Source organism: Gadus macrocephalus, chromosome 2, assembly GCF_031168955.1.
Source record: "Gadus macrocephalus chromosome 2, ASM3116895v1".
Classification (NCBI taxonomy): Eukaryota; Metazoa; Chordata; class Actinopteri; order Gadiformes; family Gadidae; genus Gadus; species Gadus macrocephalus.
In genome coordinates this window covers 14,904,796-14,920,728 of record NC_082383.1, presented here as the reverse complement: position 1 = coordinate 14,920,728, position 15,933 = coordinate 14,904,796, and the positions used below count along the sequence as shown (strand labels likewise).

General features: G+C 41.8%; 2 protein-coding genes and 1 long non-coding RNA gene across 4 annotated transcripts; 2 read left to right on the top strand and 1 right to left on the bottom strand.

Moving 5' to 3' along the window:
* Positions 1-1,702: 1,702 nt before the first annotated feature.
* Positions 1,703-6,644, top strand: hoxb8a (homeobox B8a). Its single transcript, XM_060043244.1, has 2 exons — positions 1,703-2,772; positions 5,404-6,644. Exons 1-2 carry the CDS (start codon positions 2,340-2,342, stop codon positions 5,784-5,786), a joined length of 816 nt encoding a protein of 271 aa, XP_059899227.1. The 5' UTR covers positions 1,703-2,339; the 3' UTR covers positions 5,787-6,644.
* Positions 6,645-7,649: 1,005 nt separating this feature from the next.
* On the bottom strand, positions 7,650-12,082 carry LOC132451056 (uncharacterized). The gene is made up of 3 exons (XR_009523959.1): positions 11,047-12,082; positions 10,916-10,970; positions 7,650-9,264 (listed from the first exon to the last, which is right to left on the bottom strand). It is a non-coding gene; the product is annotated as an uncharacterized LOC132451056 (long non-coding RNA).
* Positions 9,160-15,626, top strand: hoxb7a (homeobox B7a). 2 transcript variants are annotated; one of them, XM_060043285.1, is made up of 3 exons: positions 9,160-9,301; positions 9,695-9,921; positions 14,450-15,626. In XM_060043285.1, exons 1-3 carry the CDS (start codon positions 9,243-9,245, stop codon positions 14,704-14,706), a joined length of 543 nt encoding a protein of 180 aa, XP_059899268.1. In that variant the 5' UTR covers positions 9,160-9,242; the 3' UTR covers positions 14,707-15,626. The 2 variants fall into 2 exon arrangements, with proteins under 2 accessions (XP_059899268.1, XP_059899260.1); XM_060043277.1 differs by lacking the exon at positions 9,160-9,301 and having other exon boundaries at positions 9,310-9,921.
* Positions 15,627-15,933: the final 307 nt, after the last annotated feature.

Below are 15,933 nucleotides of genomic sequence, written 5' to 3'. Positions count from 1 at the left end.
GATGAAGACACGAAGACGTTTGTTGTGGTGAAAGCGATTTGAAATGCCTTTTCTCAGTGTGCTTGTCCATTATCGAGATGCAAACCCTAGGAATAAGGCTTATCAGATTACTAGAAAATTGCCATAGGCCTATGGTTTTATTGGTTTAATCACAAGATTCTCTCGATTTAGTGGAGGACCTATAGTCAGGGAAAAGAAAATGTAATTATGAAAACAAAATGTATGACACAAAACTCGGAATACGTTATTTAACTACAAAATAACATGTATCATGTTGCTCCTGTTAATCTGTCAGGCTTATCTGGTTGGTTGTCGTCCCGGAATCTGTGCTGTTACATTCAAACACCGCAATTCATTGATGCTAAAATGACCAAAGTGAACTAAAATTGTCCCTTTAACCTCAAATATTTGCCATCAACAAAAATAACATCTACGATGCATTGTTGCAACCATTGTACACCTGCTATGACAAGACCAATAGGGACATATTTAGGTAGGCTACAGGATTGTTCATATCGGGTCCGTGAGGGCCTCTGATGGCATACAGCCCATTTGCAGTAGGCCTGCTTTACATTCACTAGTAAGCCGTTGCAAAAGGTTCAAGTGAAAAATTTTACAACGTTGATTTTGCTTTGGTTGTTACAGAACGTCTAACCTTTCCCCAACTTAACATCTCGTTAACCGGGTCAAAGATATATTACAACAATTGTCTTTACTGATCCCAGGGTTCGAACCTCTGGCCCTTCATAATGAAGAGAGGCCGTATGGAAAACACAACTAAAATGACAATTAAATTCGTAGATATTTCCGAGCGGCTGAAATGAGCTTCGAGTGAGGCGTTTACTGCCTTCGGTCGAGGCACCTCGTAAAAACCTAACTGCTTTTTTGATGCACGACGTAAACAACCAAACACTGCCCCGGCGTTTATGGCATTTTATAGTTTGTTAAGCCATTTACAGACACTTTCTCCATTACCATCAGCGGCGATACAAGAGCAGCCCACACAACTACAACATCCTCCACGAATCCGGCTCCATCCCCGTATAACGCTGATATTTATAAAATGATCAAAATGTTACATCGAGCCACGGCCATTCATTTCTCGAACTGAACGCTGGACCTCATGCGCGGGAAAGGAGGCTTTGACAGCAAGTTTTAAAACCTCCATCATTTTTAATAGTGGCCGACTTGTTAAAAGCGACACCAATTAGAATCGCCGGATCTCTCTTTCGCTGTTTGTATTCTCCCCCTCTCGCACGCACGCACACACACACACACACACACACACACACACACACACACACACACACACACACACACACACACACACACACACACACACACACACACACACACACACACACACACACACACACACACACACACACACACAAACAGTGCGGGATGCGTTAATTCTCAGGGATCTGAAGTTTTAAGTGAAAAAAGATGCTCACATGTTAATGCGAGCAATCCACAGTTCTAACCTTCTTCTGATTAGCCACTGCTAAAGAAAACACAATGTCTTTTTTTCTCTTGAAGGAGTCCTTCAGGAGAGGAGTGTGGGCTTAGTTGGTGAACAGGGAGGGGGGGGGGTGTGGGGGAGGGCGGGAGTCGGGGGGGCTTGATCGGATGCAAAGCGGCAGAATTCTCATTAAGTTTCTCCCCCCTCGCTTGAATATATTAATCCTGCACATATTCTCACCCCCTCCCTCCCCATCATTCTCCCTTCTGCACCCCTTGCATCCCTACTCTCCGCGGCCCCTCGTTTCTCCCCCACTCAGTGTTTCTCTCCCCTCTTTCTCTTTTCACCTCTCTTTTCTCGTTCTCTCGCTCTTCGCATCACAGACGCTCAGAGCGCAGTGTGGAGACCGAGAGATTCGTCGCGAGGGGGAACACTGTGTGGGAAAGCCAATGGGATGAAGAGTTGATAATAGATGCAAATTATCCCTGAAACAGACACCGGCAAAAATATGAAACAACTCATTTGCAGAGGAGTAAATCACGGAAAAAACGTTTGAGAGCTTGGCAGGCATCCGCGCCATACCGGAATTGTGATGCGCACGAACCCTTCCTCTTCTTCTTCGCTGGAGATTTTATGGAATCGGAGTGATTGTTGTGGCTGGCTACCGTTATTCACTTCACTACCGGCTTGTTTGTTGTGGTCGGGAAAAACACAACAGTGAAACACACCAGTGGCTGTCTTTCTTTTTGTATGCTGTTTGTCTCTCTTCCTCTGCTGAAAAGTCACGACCAAAAAAATTGTATCACAATCCTACTAATTCTTACTTCTCAATCTTCTAACAATCCAAAAAATAACGACTCCTGCCAACAAATCAACGATGAGTTCCTATTTCGTCAACTCGCTGTTCTCTAAATACAAAAGTGGGGACTCGTTACGTCCGAACTACTACGAGTGCGGCTTCGCACAGGACCTCGCTGGCAGCCGACCCACCGTGGTTTACGGCCCCGGCTCGGGGGCAACTTTTCAGCACCCTCCGCAAATCCAGGACTTTTACCACCATGGGGCCTCCACCCTACCCAGCAATCCGTACCCGCAGAGCCCATGCGCGGTCACATGCCACGGCGAGCCCGGTAACTTCTACGGATACGACGCCCTCCAACGCCAGACGCTTTTCGGGGCTCAAGACGCGGACCTGGTGCAGTATAGCGACTGTAAACTCAGCGGAGCGCCCGGACTAGGTGGAGATGACGCGGAAGGCACCGAGCAGAGCCCTTCGCCGACCCAGCTCTTCCCATGGATGAGGCCACAAGGTGAGGACATTTGCTTCAATATTAACATATTATCAGGTAGGCTACAAACTTCACCAAGCTAGAGCGTGTAAAAAAGTGTATTTGCCTCCTGAGCGAACGCATCGGGGGAGCGCCCATAGAGACCCTTCTTTGCCTCTCCACTCCGGCTCACAGAGTGGGGCAGGGGTAGAAATTTCAGAAAATGTGTAAACCAGCTATGCCAGAACAGCAATTCGACTTCTGGCTTTTACAGCGATTCGCAAGTGAGACAATACGTGTTTATGGTTTTATTGGGAGCTCCACAACTTGCGAATGAGTTTAGTGTTTAATTACCCCTGCCATAGGGTTCAGGCAACACGCTACAGGATTGAGACCCACTGACACACACAGGGCAGATGTAAAGAAGGGGGGGGGGGGGGTGGAGTGCCAGAGGAACTTTCATGTCTTAAGTTGAACATACTAACAATATACAAAAGGTTGAACAGCTGTTTTACTTCGTATATCTCACGGAGGGCCATATCGAAATAATCAATGAAGTAGCACACTCAAACGCAAAACTATTGAATCAAGGGAGAAAGAAGTGCGTCTTTCAAGTGCCCTCTTTGCTGGACACATTTACACACCTCGGAGCTGGTTAACACAAGGGCAAAAGTTTTACCGTTTTATTTGTACGACTTTACTGTGGGTCCGTGGACGTCAACGTTCCCCACAACGTGGCTGTTTCGACCAGATAGCTGCTGTAAGCCTGTCCGTGTCATTGTAGCCTTTAAATCTTATCACATCTAGGTGTGGGGTCGAATGTGAACAGTTTTTTCTTTGAACTCCACTAATCTATACACGGGGTAGTCTGTTTTACGACGATGGCGGCGCAGATCCATGTGTACAAATAAACCACTTTTAGAATATAGTAGTCTATAGGTTATGAGTGGACCATTATTGTTTTATCACGTTTCCAAATCCTTTTCTGTGTTCACGGGAACTCTGGGGGTATGGTGAGTAGTATAGACATTCAACATTAGTATAAATGTGGAATGTTGCAGATAGTCCAACGAAACGCCCTATTAAAAACAAACCATCGTCCGAGATGATATGGGTGGCCATGGCTATAATTGAAAGAGTCATCGTTATGGATTGATTATGCTGGCTGAGATTTACGTGAGTAAGAATATAGGAAAAGGGATATGGAGAAAGGAAAGGAAACCGGAATGGGTTGACGTGTGTGCCACAGTAAGCTAGAGGCTAGCAGTCCATTTTCTTAGATGGATGTTTTGCGGCGTGTGCTTGTATTCTGCTTTGTAAATGCATGGAATATAATTGATGAGAGCAGCCCGTTTTCTTCGGATAAGGTTTACAGTAAGCTATAGTTTACTGATGTGGCATTCTTGGATAACCTTGCTCATCTCTTGTGCAGGGCCTTATTGTTTGATAGACCTACATCACACTCATTATAAAAGTTCTGATTATTTTCTGCATTTTCTTGCTAAAACTATACTCCAAGCTCACCAGCATGTATCGTTCACCAGCTCACCAGCTCACCAGCATGTATCGTTAATTGCTGTATGGCAAGCGAAATGTAATCTTCAAATAGAAAATACAAACCAATAAAGGTTGTTGCAGACTTTCAATAAACTTTAACTGTTTAAGGCTGATATTGATGTTCAATTAATATAATATACGCATACAATTTAATATAACAATGCCTGGATATAGGCCATATATGATTGCTTGTAGGCTATATGTAAGGCGCTTCCTCTTTCCGTAGTTTGTTGTTGCTTCTCTTTTTACCAATTTCATACAGCTCATTTGCCTTTGTAGGATTGTTTATGCAATTAGTGTTTGCTTTCTGTCGTAGCTTGGCTCCAAATATGTCGAAGTTCACTGGAAGTACCTCGTATTTGTTGTCTATGATAAATAAACCAACGTGTATTAGGTAAATCTCCAATATGCTTCGGCCCGTTCATAGGTTAATCTCGCTGATTATAGACTCTAAAATGACATGGGCCTACGTCAACATGACTCGAGTGCCCAAACAAGATGGTTTGTGTAGGCCTACTTCACAAAAGTTACACTTGATCCAAACATGTATGGTCTATCTCTCAATAAAAGTAGGGCAGTTCCAGGTAGTTCAAACGTTGCTCCGTGAAGTGTAAAAATAAGTAGGCCTAGTAACATTTACCGCCAGGGCAATACTCCCACACTCGTCTATTATATTTATGTGTGCAATACAGTACTACGCTGAAATTGCATAATTATTTATCAATCTATGTTCTTACTTTCTCGCCGAGCGTGGATTAACATATAGGCCTAGGCATATTCGCACACTATTTTTTTCGACAACAAGAACAATTACGGAAAACTACTTAATGAGTTTTGAATACTATATTATTTCTGTCTAGTGTTTAATTAAAGAAATATTAGATAATTGATTAAAGAAATATAAATGTTAAACCATATATGACTTCATAACTTCAAACTTCATTATATGAATAATAATAATAATGCATTTGTCTTGTCTGTTACCTTACTTTATTGACATTTTTTGTGATTTAAATTGCAAAGTAGCGCCAACATTGTCCAATGACTATTTTGTTAGGCGGATATTTTACTAATCATGTTACACGCTCTCCCCATATTTCTCTTTCTGCCTCGTAGCTGCTGGCAGGAGGCGAGGCCGACAGACCTACAGCCGTTATCAGACCCTCGAGCTGGAGAAGGAATTCCTATTCAACCCCTATTTGACCCGTAAGCGCCGCATTGAGGTTTCCCATGCCCTGGCACTAACGGAGAGGCAGGTGAAAATATGGTTCCAGAACCGGCGGATGAAGTGGAAGAAGGAAAACAACAAGGACAAGTTCCCCAGCAGCAAGAGCGAACAAGAAGAGGTGGAGAGGGAAAAGAGGGAGAAGGAACTCAGGGAGGGTGGGAGTGCTGGGGGAGGAGGGGGAGCGGGGGGTGCGGGCAGCGTCGCCGGGACGGCCGGGTCGCAGTCTTCCGCCAGCGACGAATGCTGTGACAAGGACAGCAAACAAATGTAGAATTGAAAAAAAACGTAGGGAGAGTAGGAGCGGTGAAATATCATGGAGTTTGTGAGTGTATAAATCACGGACTGTATCGTTGAAGGAACTGATGGCGGAACCGATATTTTTGTCATACAGTGTGAGGCCGTTGGACTAATCAAGTCAACGTTTCAAGAACTTTATGAACTTAAGTCTCCAGAAAGGCGACTTTGCTGGACATGACTGTAGGCTATAGGACCGCTTGCTGGGAGACGTTAAAACCATCTTGACTTTGGGAATTAATGAAACTGGGAATGAAGTATTTGTACTTTTGGACAATTCGTGTAAAGGTGTAGGGCGCCGAGTCAAACACACACACAAACAAATATAGTCTCTAGTGTCTAATACAAACAAAACAAAACAAAAAACTAAGAAAAATGATAGTTTTCTTTCATTGTCGAACAATTATCGTGAAAACATTTCTATATTGTTAGAAAACGACCATTAACAATTTTATCTTTGGCAGCTGTATAGTTTTTAAGTTAAGATGATGATGGTGCACTTTTTACTGTTCTTCTCACTTATGTGGTTGTTGTTGTTTTGAAGGTGATAGATGACGACTATATTATGACGACTTAGCAACTTATGAAAATTCCAACAACATGAAACTGCCTATTTATGCCGTTTTAGTAGCCTAAGTCTTATCTCTTTTTTACTCTTGATGCCCTTACTTGTTTTTTGTTCGTTTTTTGATCGATTGTGTTTGTTTATGTTCTCTTACTTTTCTCTGTTTGGGTAAAAAGCATGCGCACAGTGCAAATAAAGACTATTCCTAAAAATTAAAAAAAAAAAAGAGGATAACTGTAATAAAAATGTCAAAGTCCATTATCAATTTAACTTGACGCATTTATTTCCCGCACCTCTATTAACACAATCGTTTTCGGAACGTGACGATGCTGTAAATTGTCTAATGGCATTAGGTCGGTGTTTTGCTTGCAGATTTAATTAATCAGGTAGGCCTAATTGATAAAAATAAAAAAAAATAGGCCTATAGGCCTATAAAGCAAAAAAGTAAGATAAATAGAAGGAAGTAAGGGAAAGGGAATTCCCTTTTGCTTTCTTCTTAGCCTTGTGGTAGCTTCTCAGTTACTACAGGCGTGCTCTAATCTGTCAGCACGCAGACTGATAAAAACGTTCAGTTCACGAGGCCAAACATTAAGTCCCGACTCGGAAATTGGCTCTTTAAACAACAGACGGCAAATCTCCGGAGCCAGCCTTCTCATCAAAACATTGGCTTATTTATGACGTGTTCTTCTAGGCCCATCACTTCAGCCGTTGGAAAGTCGCGTCTTCCATCATCATAATGCAGATGAGGACGCAAGGTCAGTGTATTTGTGCCGTCAAATAGTTTCCATATGGCTGAAAGTTATAGGGAATATCACGTTTTTCTTTCTTTTAATAAGCCTCCGGACTGCCAACAGGCAAGATGCATTAGGGTGGGCCGTCAGAATGCCTCCTATGAAGCTTTATCACTGAAACACTTCAAAGATTTTAATCTAGACTGCTGGCGATGAACAAGTAACAAAGATTGCGTCAAATATAACCTTGGTATTCTGTTAAAAAGGAAGAAAATTAGAGTTAAAACTTTAAGGATTCATGGGAAGGTTTCTCACATCTTCCATCATTTCCTAGTGAGAACGCGAGATCATTTCTACAACCAATTGTAAGTGCAGTGATGGATTCAGAACTTACTGTTCAGCGTTTTACATTCAGGCCTACACAAATATAGGCCATAATATGATGATCCATGAATGGTGAAGTGCTTATGCCAGACTCACATTTCGAATCCTTTGTTTTATGAAACACATTATACGTAACCAAGGAAAATACGTAACAGCATACTTAATTCAAAGCAGTGTTTAATGCAAAAAGTATCAGCCCTTTTAACAGTAGGCTATGGCCCCATGCTTTAAGATAAATGAAACTTGATGGTTGACAATTTCCTATTGGTTGAAGAAACGTGTAGCTGCCTAAATTGATAAACAGATCCATTTTAGCGTGTAAAGAAATGAATAGGGCAAAAATTAGATAAGAATGATATGGCTTTCCGTCATGCGTTGATACGCTGATATAACCATTCCGAAGGTTGTATATCACACACCCACCTCCTAAAAGTTACGTCAAAGGACAACCCTAAACCCTGTTCGCTCAACACTCACAGACACGTTCTGGTATATGCAAGACTAATTCTACAAACAAATACTTGGAATTTTATATTTAACTCCAGATTAGTAGGGTAATACAAACGATCTAACGTAAAATACATGACTCAATGTGAGTTTTCTCTGAGTGGATATGTAATCAGTAAAGTACAGGGACAAAGTTGAAATAGCCTTTTACCCTACCTATACGATCTTAATGTGTGCCTTAGTCTAACTAATGTTGCCAAGGGGTTCAGTTAACTGATTCAGTGGTTGTACTCACAGCTCATATTGTTGACCTCATTGAGGAGAAGTATACGGAAACAGATGGTTTTGTCCTACCTAACCAGGTACGCCGATTAGATTCTCAGGCCTATCATTTATCAGTAGGACTATGGCGTCTTACATCGTCATACAACAAATATCAGATATTGAATACAATTGAGTAGGCTATGATTGCACAAACAACCAAGATCAGATAAATACTATTACATTTAATGAAACATGCATATAGGTCAATGGAATTGTCTTGGTGAAATTCATAAATTATTAAAATAATGAGTCACTGTGAGCAACAATGGAACATATGCAGGCTGTTCACGACAAGAGTCCATATAGGCTATGATCCACTTTTCCAATAATCAGCTGTCAGAAGTAGACATAACATTGGCTACGCTATATAGTGGGGTCAGTATAAAGAGAAAACATTGACCAAAACAAAAGTGTCTTTCTTAAGTTCCCATACCCCCGCTAGCGTGTTCCGTTCTGCTGTATCTATGTGACTAATGCTGCCGGGGGAATTGCCATCTCCTACTCTCTCTCTATAGGCTATCTGTACATCTGTCAGTTGGACTTACTTTTAATTTATTTAAAAGTTCGCTTTGGATAAAATCGTCCCCTAAATGCCCTGAATGTAAATGTATTCATAATGTTCAGTTATGTACCATATGATTTATTCACACGCGTTGATTTTGGTTATTTTCCAATTACTAAAATAAGTAGGCTTGAACGTTTTCCATATTCTTCCAGATGAGTTGATCACCTCGAGGTTTTGGATGAATATTTGGAGGTATCGGGCAGTTACCAAAATAACGTATTGTACCGATGCAGATACTACCCTACGTTTGCTGTGCCGTAAATTGGCTGACTGGACCGACCTTCAGTTTACGGACTGTCCTGGTCTACTTTGCTCATTGGCGCATTCAAGCGGACACTCGGTGCTGTGTATCGCTCATTCCCCCTCAGGCCCGAGCCATTCTCAAACCAAATCGGCCATTGGACATCTTGACATCACATGGAACTCCGTCACGTGGCTCCTGAGGAAAGACATCAAGGGGAGGGGGGAAGGAATGGGTGAGTTTTTTTTGTGGAAATGTAGACAGTAATACCCAGCCAATAATTCACACCACCTCGTAAAAAGTCGACATTTAACCACCCCAGGCCTACAAATCATCGGCACGAAATTATGAGTTCGCTGTACTACGCCAACGCGTTGTTTTCCAAATACCAACAAGCCGCAGCAAGTTGCTCCGTGGTGTTCCCAAACACACTGAGCGGCGGCACCTTTCCAGACTCTTGTCCAACTTCATCGTGCACTCTCGCTTCCAACTCCTCTCGAAGTGGCTATCATCATGTCACCAATGGAGGAAACGGCAGAGAGTTTCCTCCTTGCTCATCGTCATTAGTTTCATTTTCTAGACTGCACGGAGGCAACGGGAACAGTTTACCATCAATTCTTTCTCCCAGTCCAGAAATGTATTCAAGCGGAGCCGAGGCTGTGTCTTACGGGCTGGGATCCGGTTCGCTGAGCTCACTTCACGGATCTCTGTTTGACCGGCACTCCGACAGCCAACATCTGGGCTCCAGAATCGCATCTAACTCAGACTCTGGCTTCGGAAAGCAAACATCCTCCGAAGACCACCATTCACTTACCGAAGAGAGTCTACGCATTTACCCCTGGATGCGAAGCTCAGGTAAGGGGAGTTAAACAAGACATCGAAATAACCCACGGGTGGATTCAGAAATATTTAAAGTTAGAATGGCAATAATCGACGAGAATAGCATGTTAAGGGTTTGTTGAACGCGGAGGAGAGCTTGGTTGGCGATGTGCGCGTTAGCTCAACCCGATAATTACGTTAAACGGTCCTTAAACTGTTGCTCCCGTTGCGGAGCGGCCGAGGCCGGCAGTTGAAGCATGCCAGTCTGGTTTTACGACCACTCCTTCCTCTCCCTCCCTGGTTCCGTTATCTCTCCCTTCTTTCGCTCCCTCTCTGCCGTCCAGCAGATCTTTTATGAATCTCAACCCCTATAAAGCCGTATAATAGGGCTTGGTGAATATTCATCAGACAACATTGTATTTTGGAGAATTTTTTTTTATAGGAATAGCAATCCGAATTTCAACCTCAAAGTGTATATGTCCATGGCATGGTTGAACTTAAGAAACATTGAGCATAAGCTTCTGATTTTCACAGATTTTGTGAAATAGTTTTGTCAAATTCTACTTAACTTCTGAACCTTTGGTACGTACCATCCAGTTAATGGCCTGTTGTATCATTGCACTGTCAGAGCGTCCCCTTAGCACTATAAATTCTTGCATAGGTTTGATGTCTGAGCTTTGATAATGAAAGCGTCATTGTTTCGATGGTAACAGTCTGAACATTGAATGGAGGGCTGCATTGCGATATGGTCCTTGGAGCAACGCCCCCGACCACAACAAACCAACACCAACAACAACAACATCCTTCATGGCCTCTGAGGCTTGCCTGGCATATACCAAAAATACGCACAAATAATGTTTTGCTGTGGTCTATAGCTAATTGAAGTAGCCAGTGTTTTCTTTTCAAACATTCATGCTTTAAAGTCGGATTGTGAGCATAGTAAAAGCCTGTGTCTGTGTGTGGGGGGAGGAGGGGTGATGCGTATGTGTATGTGCGTGTGGGTATGTGTGGGTGTTACTGTGTTTATTACCTTTGTTTACGCATCCTTTTGTCGTTACGTATGTGTGCTATTACCACCATATTTGCTGAAAATAAAAATGTCAACGTATAAAATCTTGAAAATATCAATCGTAATATTCTTTATAATACACAAACCCTCACCACTTCGTCCCCAATCAGTAACTGCGTTATCCAGTCGGTGAAGACTACATCATGACAGCCAGGCATGCCCCTATCTCTTGACTTTGCATCAATGAAGGGCTACTGTTGCCCATAGTTTTAAGCCATCCACTGCTGCTCTGTTTTATGCCTGCGAAACACACCCGTCTATAGGCGTGTGTCTGTGTTTGTCTACCTGTGGGCGTGGGTGTATGCGTGATCGTGCGTGGGTTTATAAGTGCGTGTGTGCGTGTGCGTGAGTGGGTGCGCGTGTGTGTGTTTTGGGGTGCCCGCGTGTTTGTGTGTGTGCGCTAGGGTGCGCGTATAAGTTTCTCCTTTTGTGAACCTAGGTGTAAGAAAAGGCTTAGCAAATACAATAACTGAACAGCCGAGGCGATTTTGTGTTCTTTGGACACAAAATAATTAATGAGTAGGGCTATAATAAGGTAAATAAATTCTCAATCAGAAAATTGATAGTGATTAACTTAGGTTATTCACTTTAAACGTGGGTGTACAAACATATATTAACAGGGGCGGACAAAATAAATGAACACAGGTGTCGCCAAGATTTATATGTTATCCTTCCTTTTCCTCGCTTGCCTGCATGTTGAGATGTGCGTGAGGTTGCGCTCGTATGCCCGTGCAGCGCGGAAACTGGCTCTCGCGACAGCCACCATAATGAATTTACTGATTTTAATTTAGATCAAATTCCAGGCCCGGCGTTCAATAGAAATTGAAGGAATGTCTAGAATGTAAAGGAGTGATTTGAGAGTCCGGAGTATAGCCGTTAATCTTTGTGGGTGAGAATGATCGGTTGATGAAATAGGTACACGCATCTCACCTCTAAGTCAAATAAATAATCACTTGTCGAAAAATAATGTGGATATTTTTTTCTACCCACACCTACCAATATATATTCTCTAGTTTTTGTTACGGCTATCTTTCTTTCCAGAGAGAATCTATACCCGTGTGCGAGGTACACAGGAGTGGATGAGTAAGCACAATGCCTTGTTTTAATCGGCCTCTTCATGCGAAGAAACAGAGTTCCTCCAAAGCACAAGCTATTTCTGTTGCTTCGAATAAATCTTTGTTGACAGCGTGAGTGCAGCAAACCCAACATAGATGAAAAATGATTTCATTTTAATCGGTCTCTCTTTCTGCGTATGCGTTTTCTCGTTTTTTTCAACTAAAGTGAAAAAACGGATACGTCGCTCTGCAGTCAAGAGGAAATGGCAATTACGCACTCACACACACACACACACACACACACACACACACACACACACACACACACACACACACACACACACACACACACACACACACACACACACACACACACAAACACGTATACACGCGCGCAAGCAGACGCGCGCGCTAACAAAGGTCAGACTTGCAAACACTCACTCACTCATTCACACATTATGCCTACTGCTTTTAATAAAAATTGAATGTGCGAGCGAACACACACTCGCTCACAGGATATACTTAAACGCGCATGCGCGCTCCACACCCACTCACGATCATAATCATTCCAACCCGTACAAGTAGAAAATAGAAGAAACCAGCTGCTGAGATCCCTGAACGGAAATAGTTTTAAACTCACCGATCGAACGGGGACGCCTGCTGAGAAAAAATGTCTTTCAGAAAGCTGAAGTGTTCCCACTATATAGTTTTAACTTTGAATAAGAATATTGTTAAGAAAGAGTACAATACGATCTTGAATGATGATTTGCCATGTGAAAACGCGTCTGTTCTGCTGAAGAGGAAGCAGTAGCCATTGAATGACAATATCTTGATAGCTTCTTTAGGGATCAAGGAATAAAATAGACTTATCAACCTTGGCAGGCATACACCTATTTGTATGAAATCCTAATTTCTTCTCTACTTTAGGTGTACTATTCCAACATCTCACTTTAATCCTATACTTATAATAAAGTACGTGTGGATTTGAAACAAATCTTTCTTATAGTATACACTGGCCTTCTATATTATCTGTTTAAACAAGAACAGATGAGCATCCTGGAAACAAACCCAACCAAACGCTCATATTTACATATTTATCCCAGCATTTTATTGAATTATACTGTAACGTGATTTCATCACTAATTTCATCCACGTAGGCACACACCCACACACACTGACACACACAGTGAAACACACAGTGAAACACACTGACACACAGTGAAACACACTGACACAAACACCCCCCCCCCCACACACACACACACACACACACACACACACACACACACACACACACACACACACACACACACACACACACACACACACACACACCAAGGGTAGACAGAGTGTCAAATATTTCAAATGTTTTTCTCATTTTCGATCCAGTTGTCGGCTGTTAGCGGTACTGCTCCTCCTCAAATGACATATCCTGTTAAAAATAAGAAAAAAATAACACAGAACATGGCTCAAGTTCGATAATAAGGGTTTATATTTCAAATGTGTTGGCCACAGTTTGAGTGCCTTTCCAAATGAGGTCTAATCAATATGAATATGCAATGAAAACGTTGTCGTATTTTTCTAATAGGCCTAAAGTCTCATTGGGTTATTTACTGTATGATTACAACTGAATACACTATAATCACCGAAAACCAAACAGGCTCTGGAAAATAAATAAATATTTATATATATATTTTGGTCTGAAAAATGTTTTATTGGTATTTCCTTTGAATTAAATGAATCCTACCCGACATAGCCCCGAACCTTTATAGGACTTCGAACAACATTTCACACACACGCACACACACACACACACACACACACGTACACACACACACACACACACACACACACACACACACACACACACACACACACACACACACACACGCTCACAAATATATTTACGTGGCCTTCCGACGTCAACAGTGGACGCACACATGGGATGTCCCAATGTCACTTGTATCGCAACATTTTTGCCTGAATTACACACACCAAGCCAAGGGCAAATGGCTGAACCAAATAAATGGTTACTGGCTGGTGTTACAAGGCTGTTAACTGCGTTTACTAGACCGTAATAACCTCGGTGATGGGAGGTGGTAAACACACAACCAATGTTCATGCACCGCAACTTTCGACGCCATAGGTAGAAGCTCACATTATCTCATAAATCTACATTTACACACGCTGCAATACGACTTATTGTATGACGGTGGTTTTTAGTCAGGGTAATCCGTTACTTGTATTCAGACTAATATTTCAGGTGAGAAAATAAGTTAATATCCTTCCTTCCTTTCGCTCTCCCATGTATTTTTCTATCTCTTGCTCGATACTGTTGGTCAGCTACATTTGATATCAGTCTTGTTTTATTGTTTGAACCCTTATTACTGTTCTTTGTCCTGTCCGCGTGAAAACGTGTGTTTTTACATCACTTGGACAGGTGCAGATAGAAGGCGAGGACGACAGACGTACACCCGCTACCAGACGCTGGAGCTGGAGAAAGAGTTCCACTTCAACCGCTATCTCACGAGGCGGCGGAGGATAGAAATAGCCCACGCGCTCTGCCTCACCGAGAGGCAAATCAAAATCTGGTTTCAGAACCGGAGGATGAAGTGGAAGAAAGAGAACAAGACGAGCGGAGCGAGCTCCCCCATCACGGTTGAGCTTGCAGTCGGCGAAGAGGGGGAAGAGAACTAGAGCTTTAGGGAAACGTACCTATTGAGAACTTCATGTTTATACTTGTTGTATGAAGAAGTAGCCGTAGAAGGCTCGGCACTTACAGAGCTCCCCTTTTTTTTTAAACAGTATTATTGTTATTTAGTCATTTTATTCATGCATGTTTTTTGACGACAACATGGTTCGGTATATGTTCACATAACCGTTTCCATAGGGGCCAGTCCATAGTTTCAGGCAACATGATTTGTTCATCCTCTGAAGGTCCATACTACCTTTCACAAACATATGTTTGGATGTCAACTAAAAGGACAAACTGCACTCAGAATCTTTGGAAAATTGTTTATATAAATGTGTTGGCCTGTTAACATTCAACATATTGCTTAGATTTAAGTCGCCTCTTTTGATTGAGGACCATGCACCTTCAACAATAAAAACATGATGCACATGCATGGACTTCTTTTCAGAAAGGCGTTAGTTTGATGTGTATTGAAATATGGATATACATGTTACCTTTATTTTTTTTATATTTTTTTATGTTCAGCATGTTTCTACACTGGGAAAACGAAACAGTACACTACCTATGATTTGTATGCGTACGTTTTATTATGATGAAGCGGATGTGATTTGATTATTAAAGAACAAAAAACTGAACTTGGTTCAACTGAATATGCTAATAACTCCACAATAACTAAATGTAGTGTGGTTGCAAAAAAAAAAAAAAAATTGCAATTTAATATGTAGACAACAACTGGTTTATTTTTTTTTAGTTTCAAGGATGATCCTAAGTATCCAATGAGCGTTGTGCTGTGTCTAGCATAGCACTGTAGCACGTTGCGATCTTCTACAGTAACGGCCAGCAAAAACGAGGATGGTCCTTAAATGTTGTGTTGGTTTTTTTTATGAAGAAGTAGCCTAATTGAAATAAAAGATTATTCAAGTGATAGGCCTATATGTGCAGTGTTCTCAAACAGCAGCCACATAATAGCCTAACGGCTACTGGTTTCGTTCATTTATTAATTTGTGTGGATTGAAACAATGTTTGAATTTGAGGTAATCTACGCTACGATGTTCCATACTTTGCATATAAGCCTATAGCTTAGACTAAATAATATATTTAGTTGTAAAAAATGAATTGGCCAACCTATAGTAGGCCATTAAACATCAGGCCTACTGATAAATATCTATAATTACTTTGGATAACTTTCAGGATTTACCGAGAAAATAGAAACCCGTATAGGCGAATGTGAA

Excerpts from the sequence above, each read along its gene's own strand:
- hoxb8a (XM_060043244.1), top strand. The coding sequence starts at position 2,340 with ATGAGTTCCTATTTCGTCAACTCGCTGTTCTCTAAATACAAAAGTGGG. Across the intron at positions 2,773-5,403 it reads CCCATGGATGAGGCCACAAG|CTGCTGGCAGGAGGCGAGGC; the intron begins GTGAGGACATTT and ends TCTGCCTCGTAG.
- hoxb7a (XM_060043277.1), top strand. The coding sequence starts at position 9,414 with ATGAGTTCGCTGTACTACGCCAACGCGTTGTTTTCCAAATACCAACAA. Across the intron at positions 9,922-14,449 it reads CCCCTGGATGCGAAGCTCAG|GTGCAGATAGAAGGCGAGGA; the intron begins GTAAGGGGAGTT and ends TCACTTGGACAG.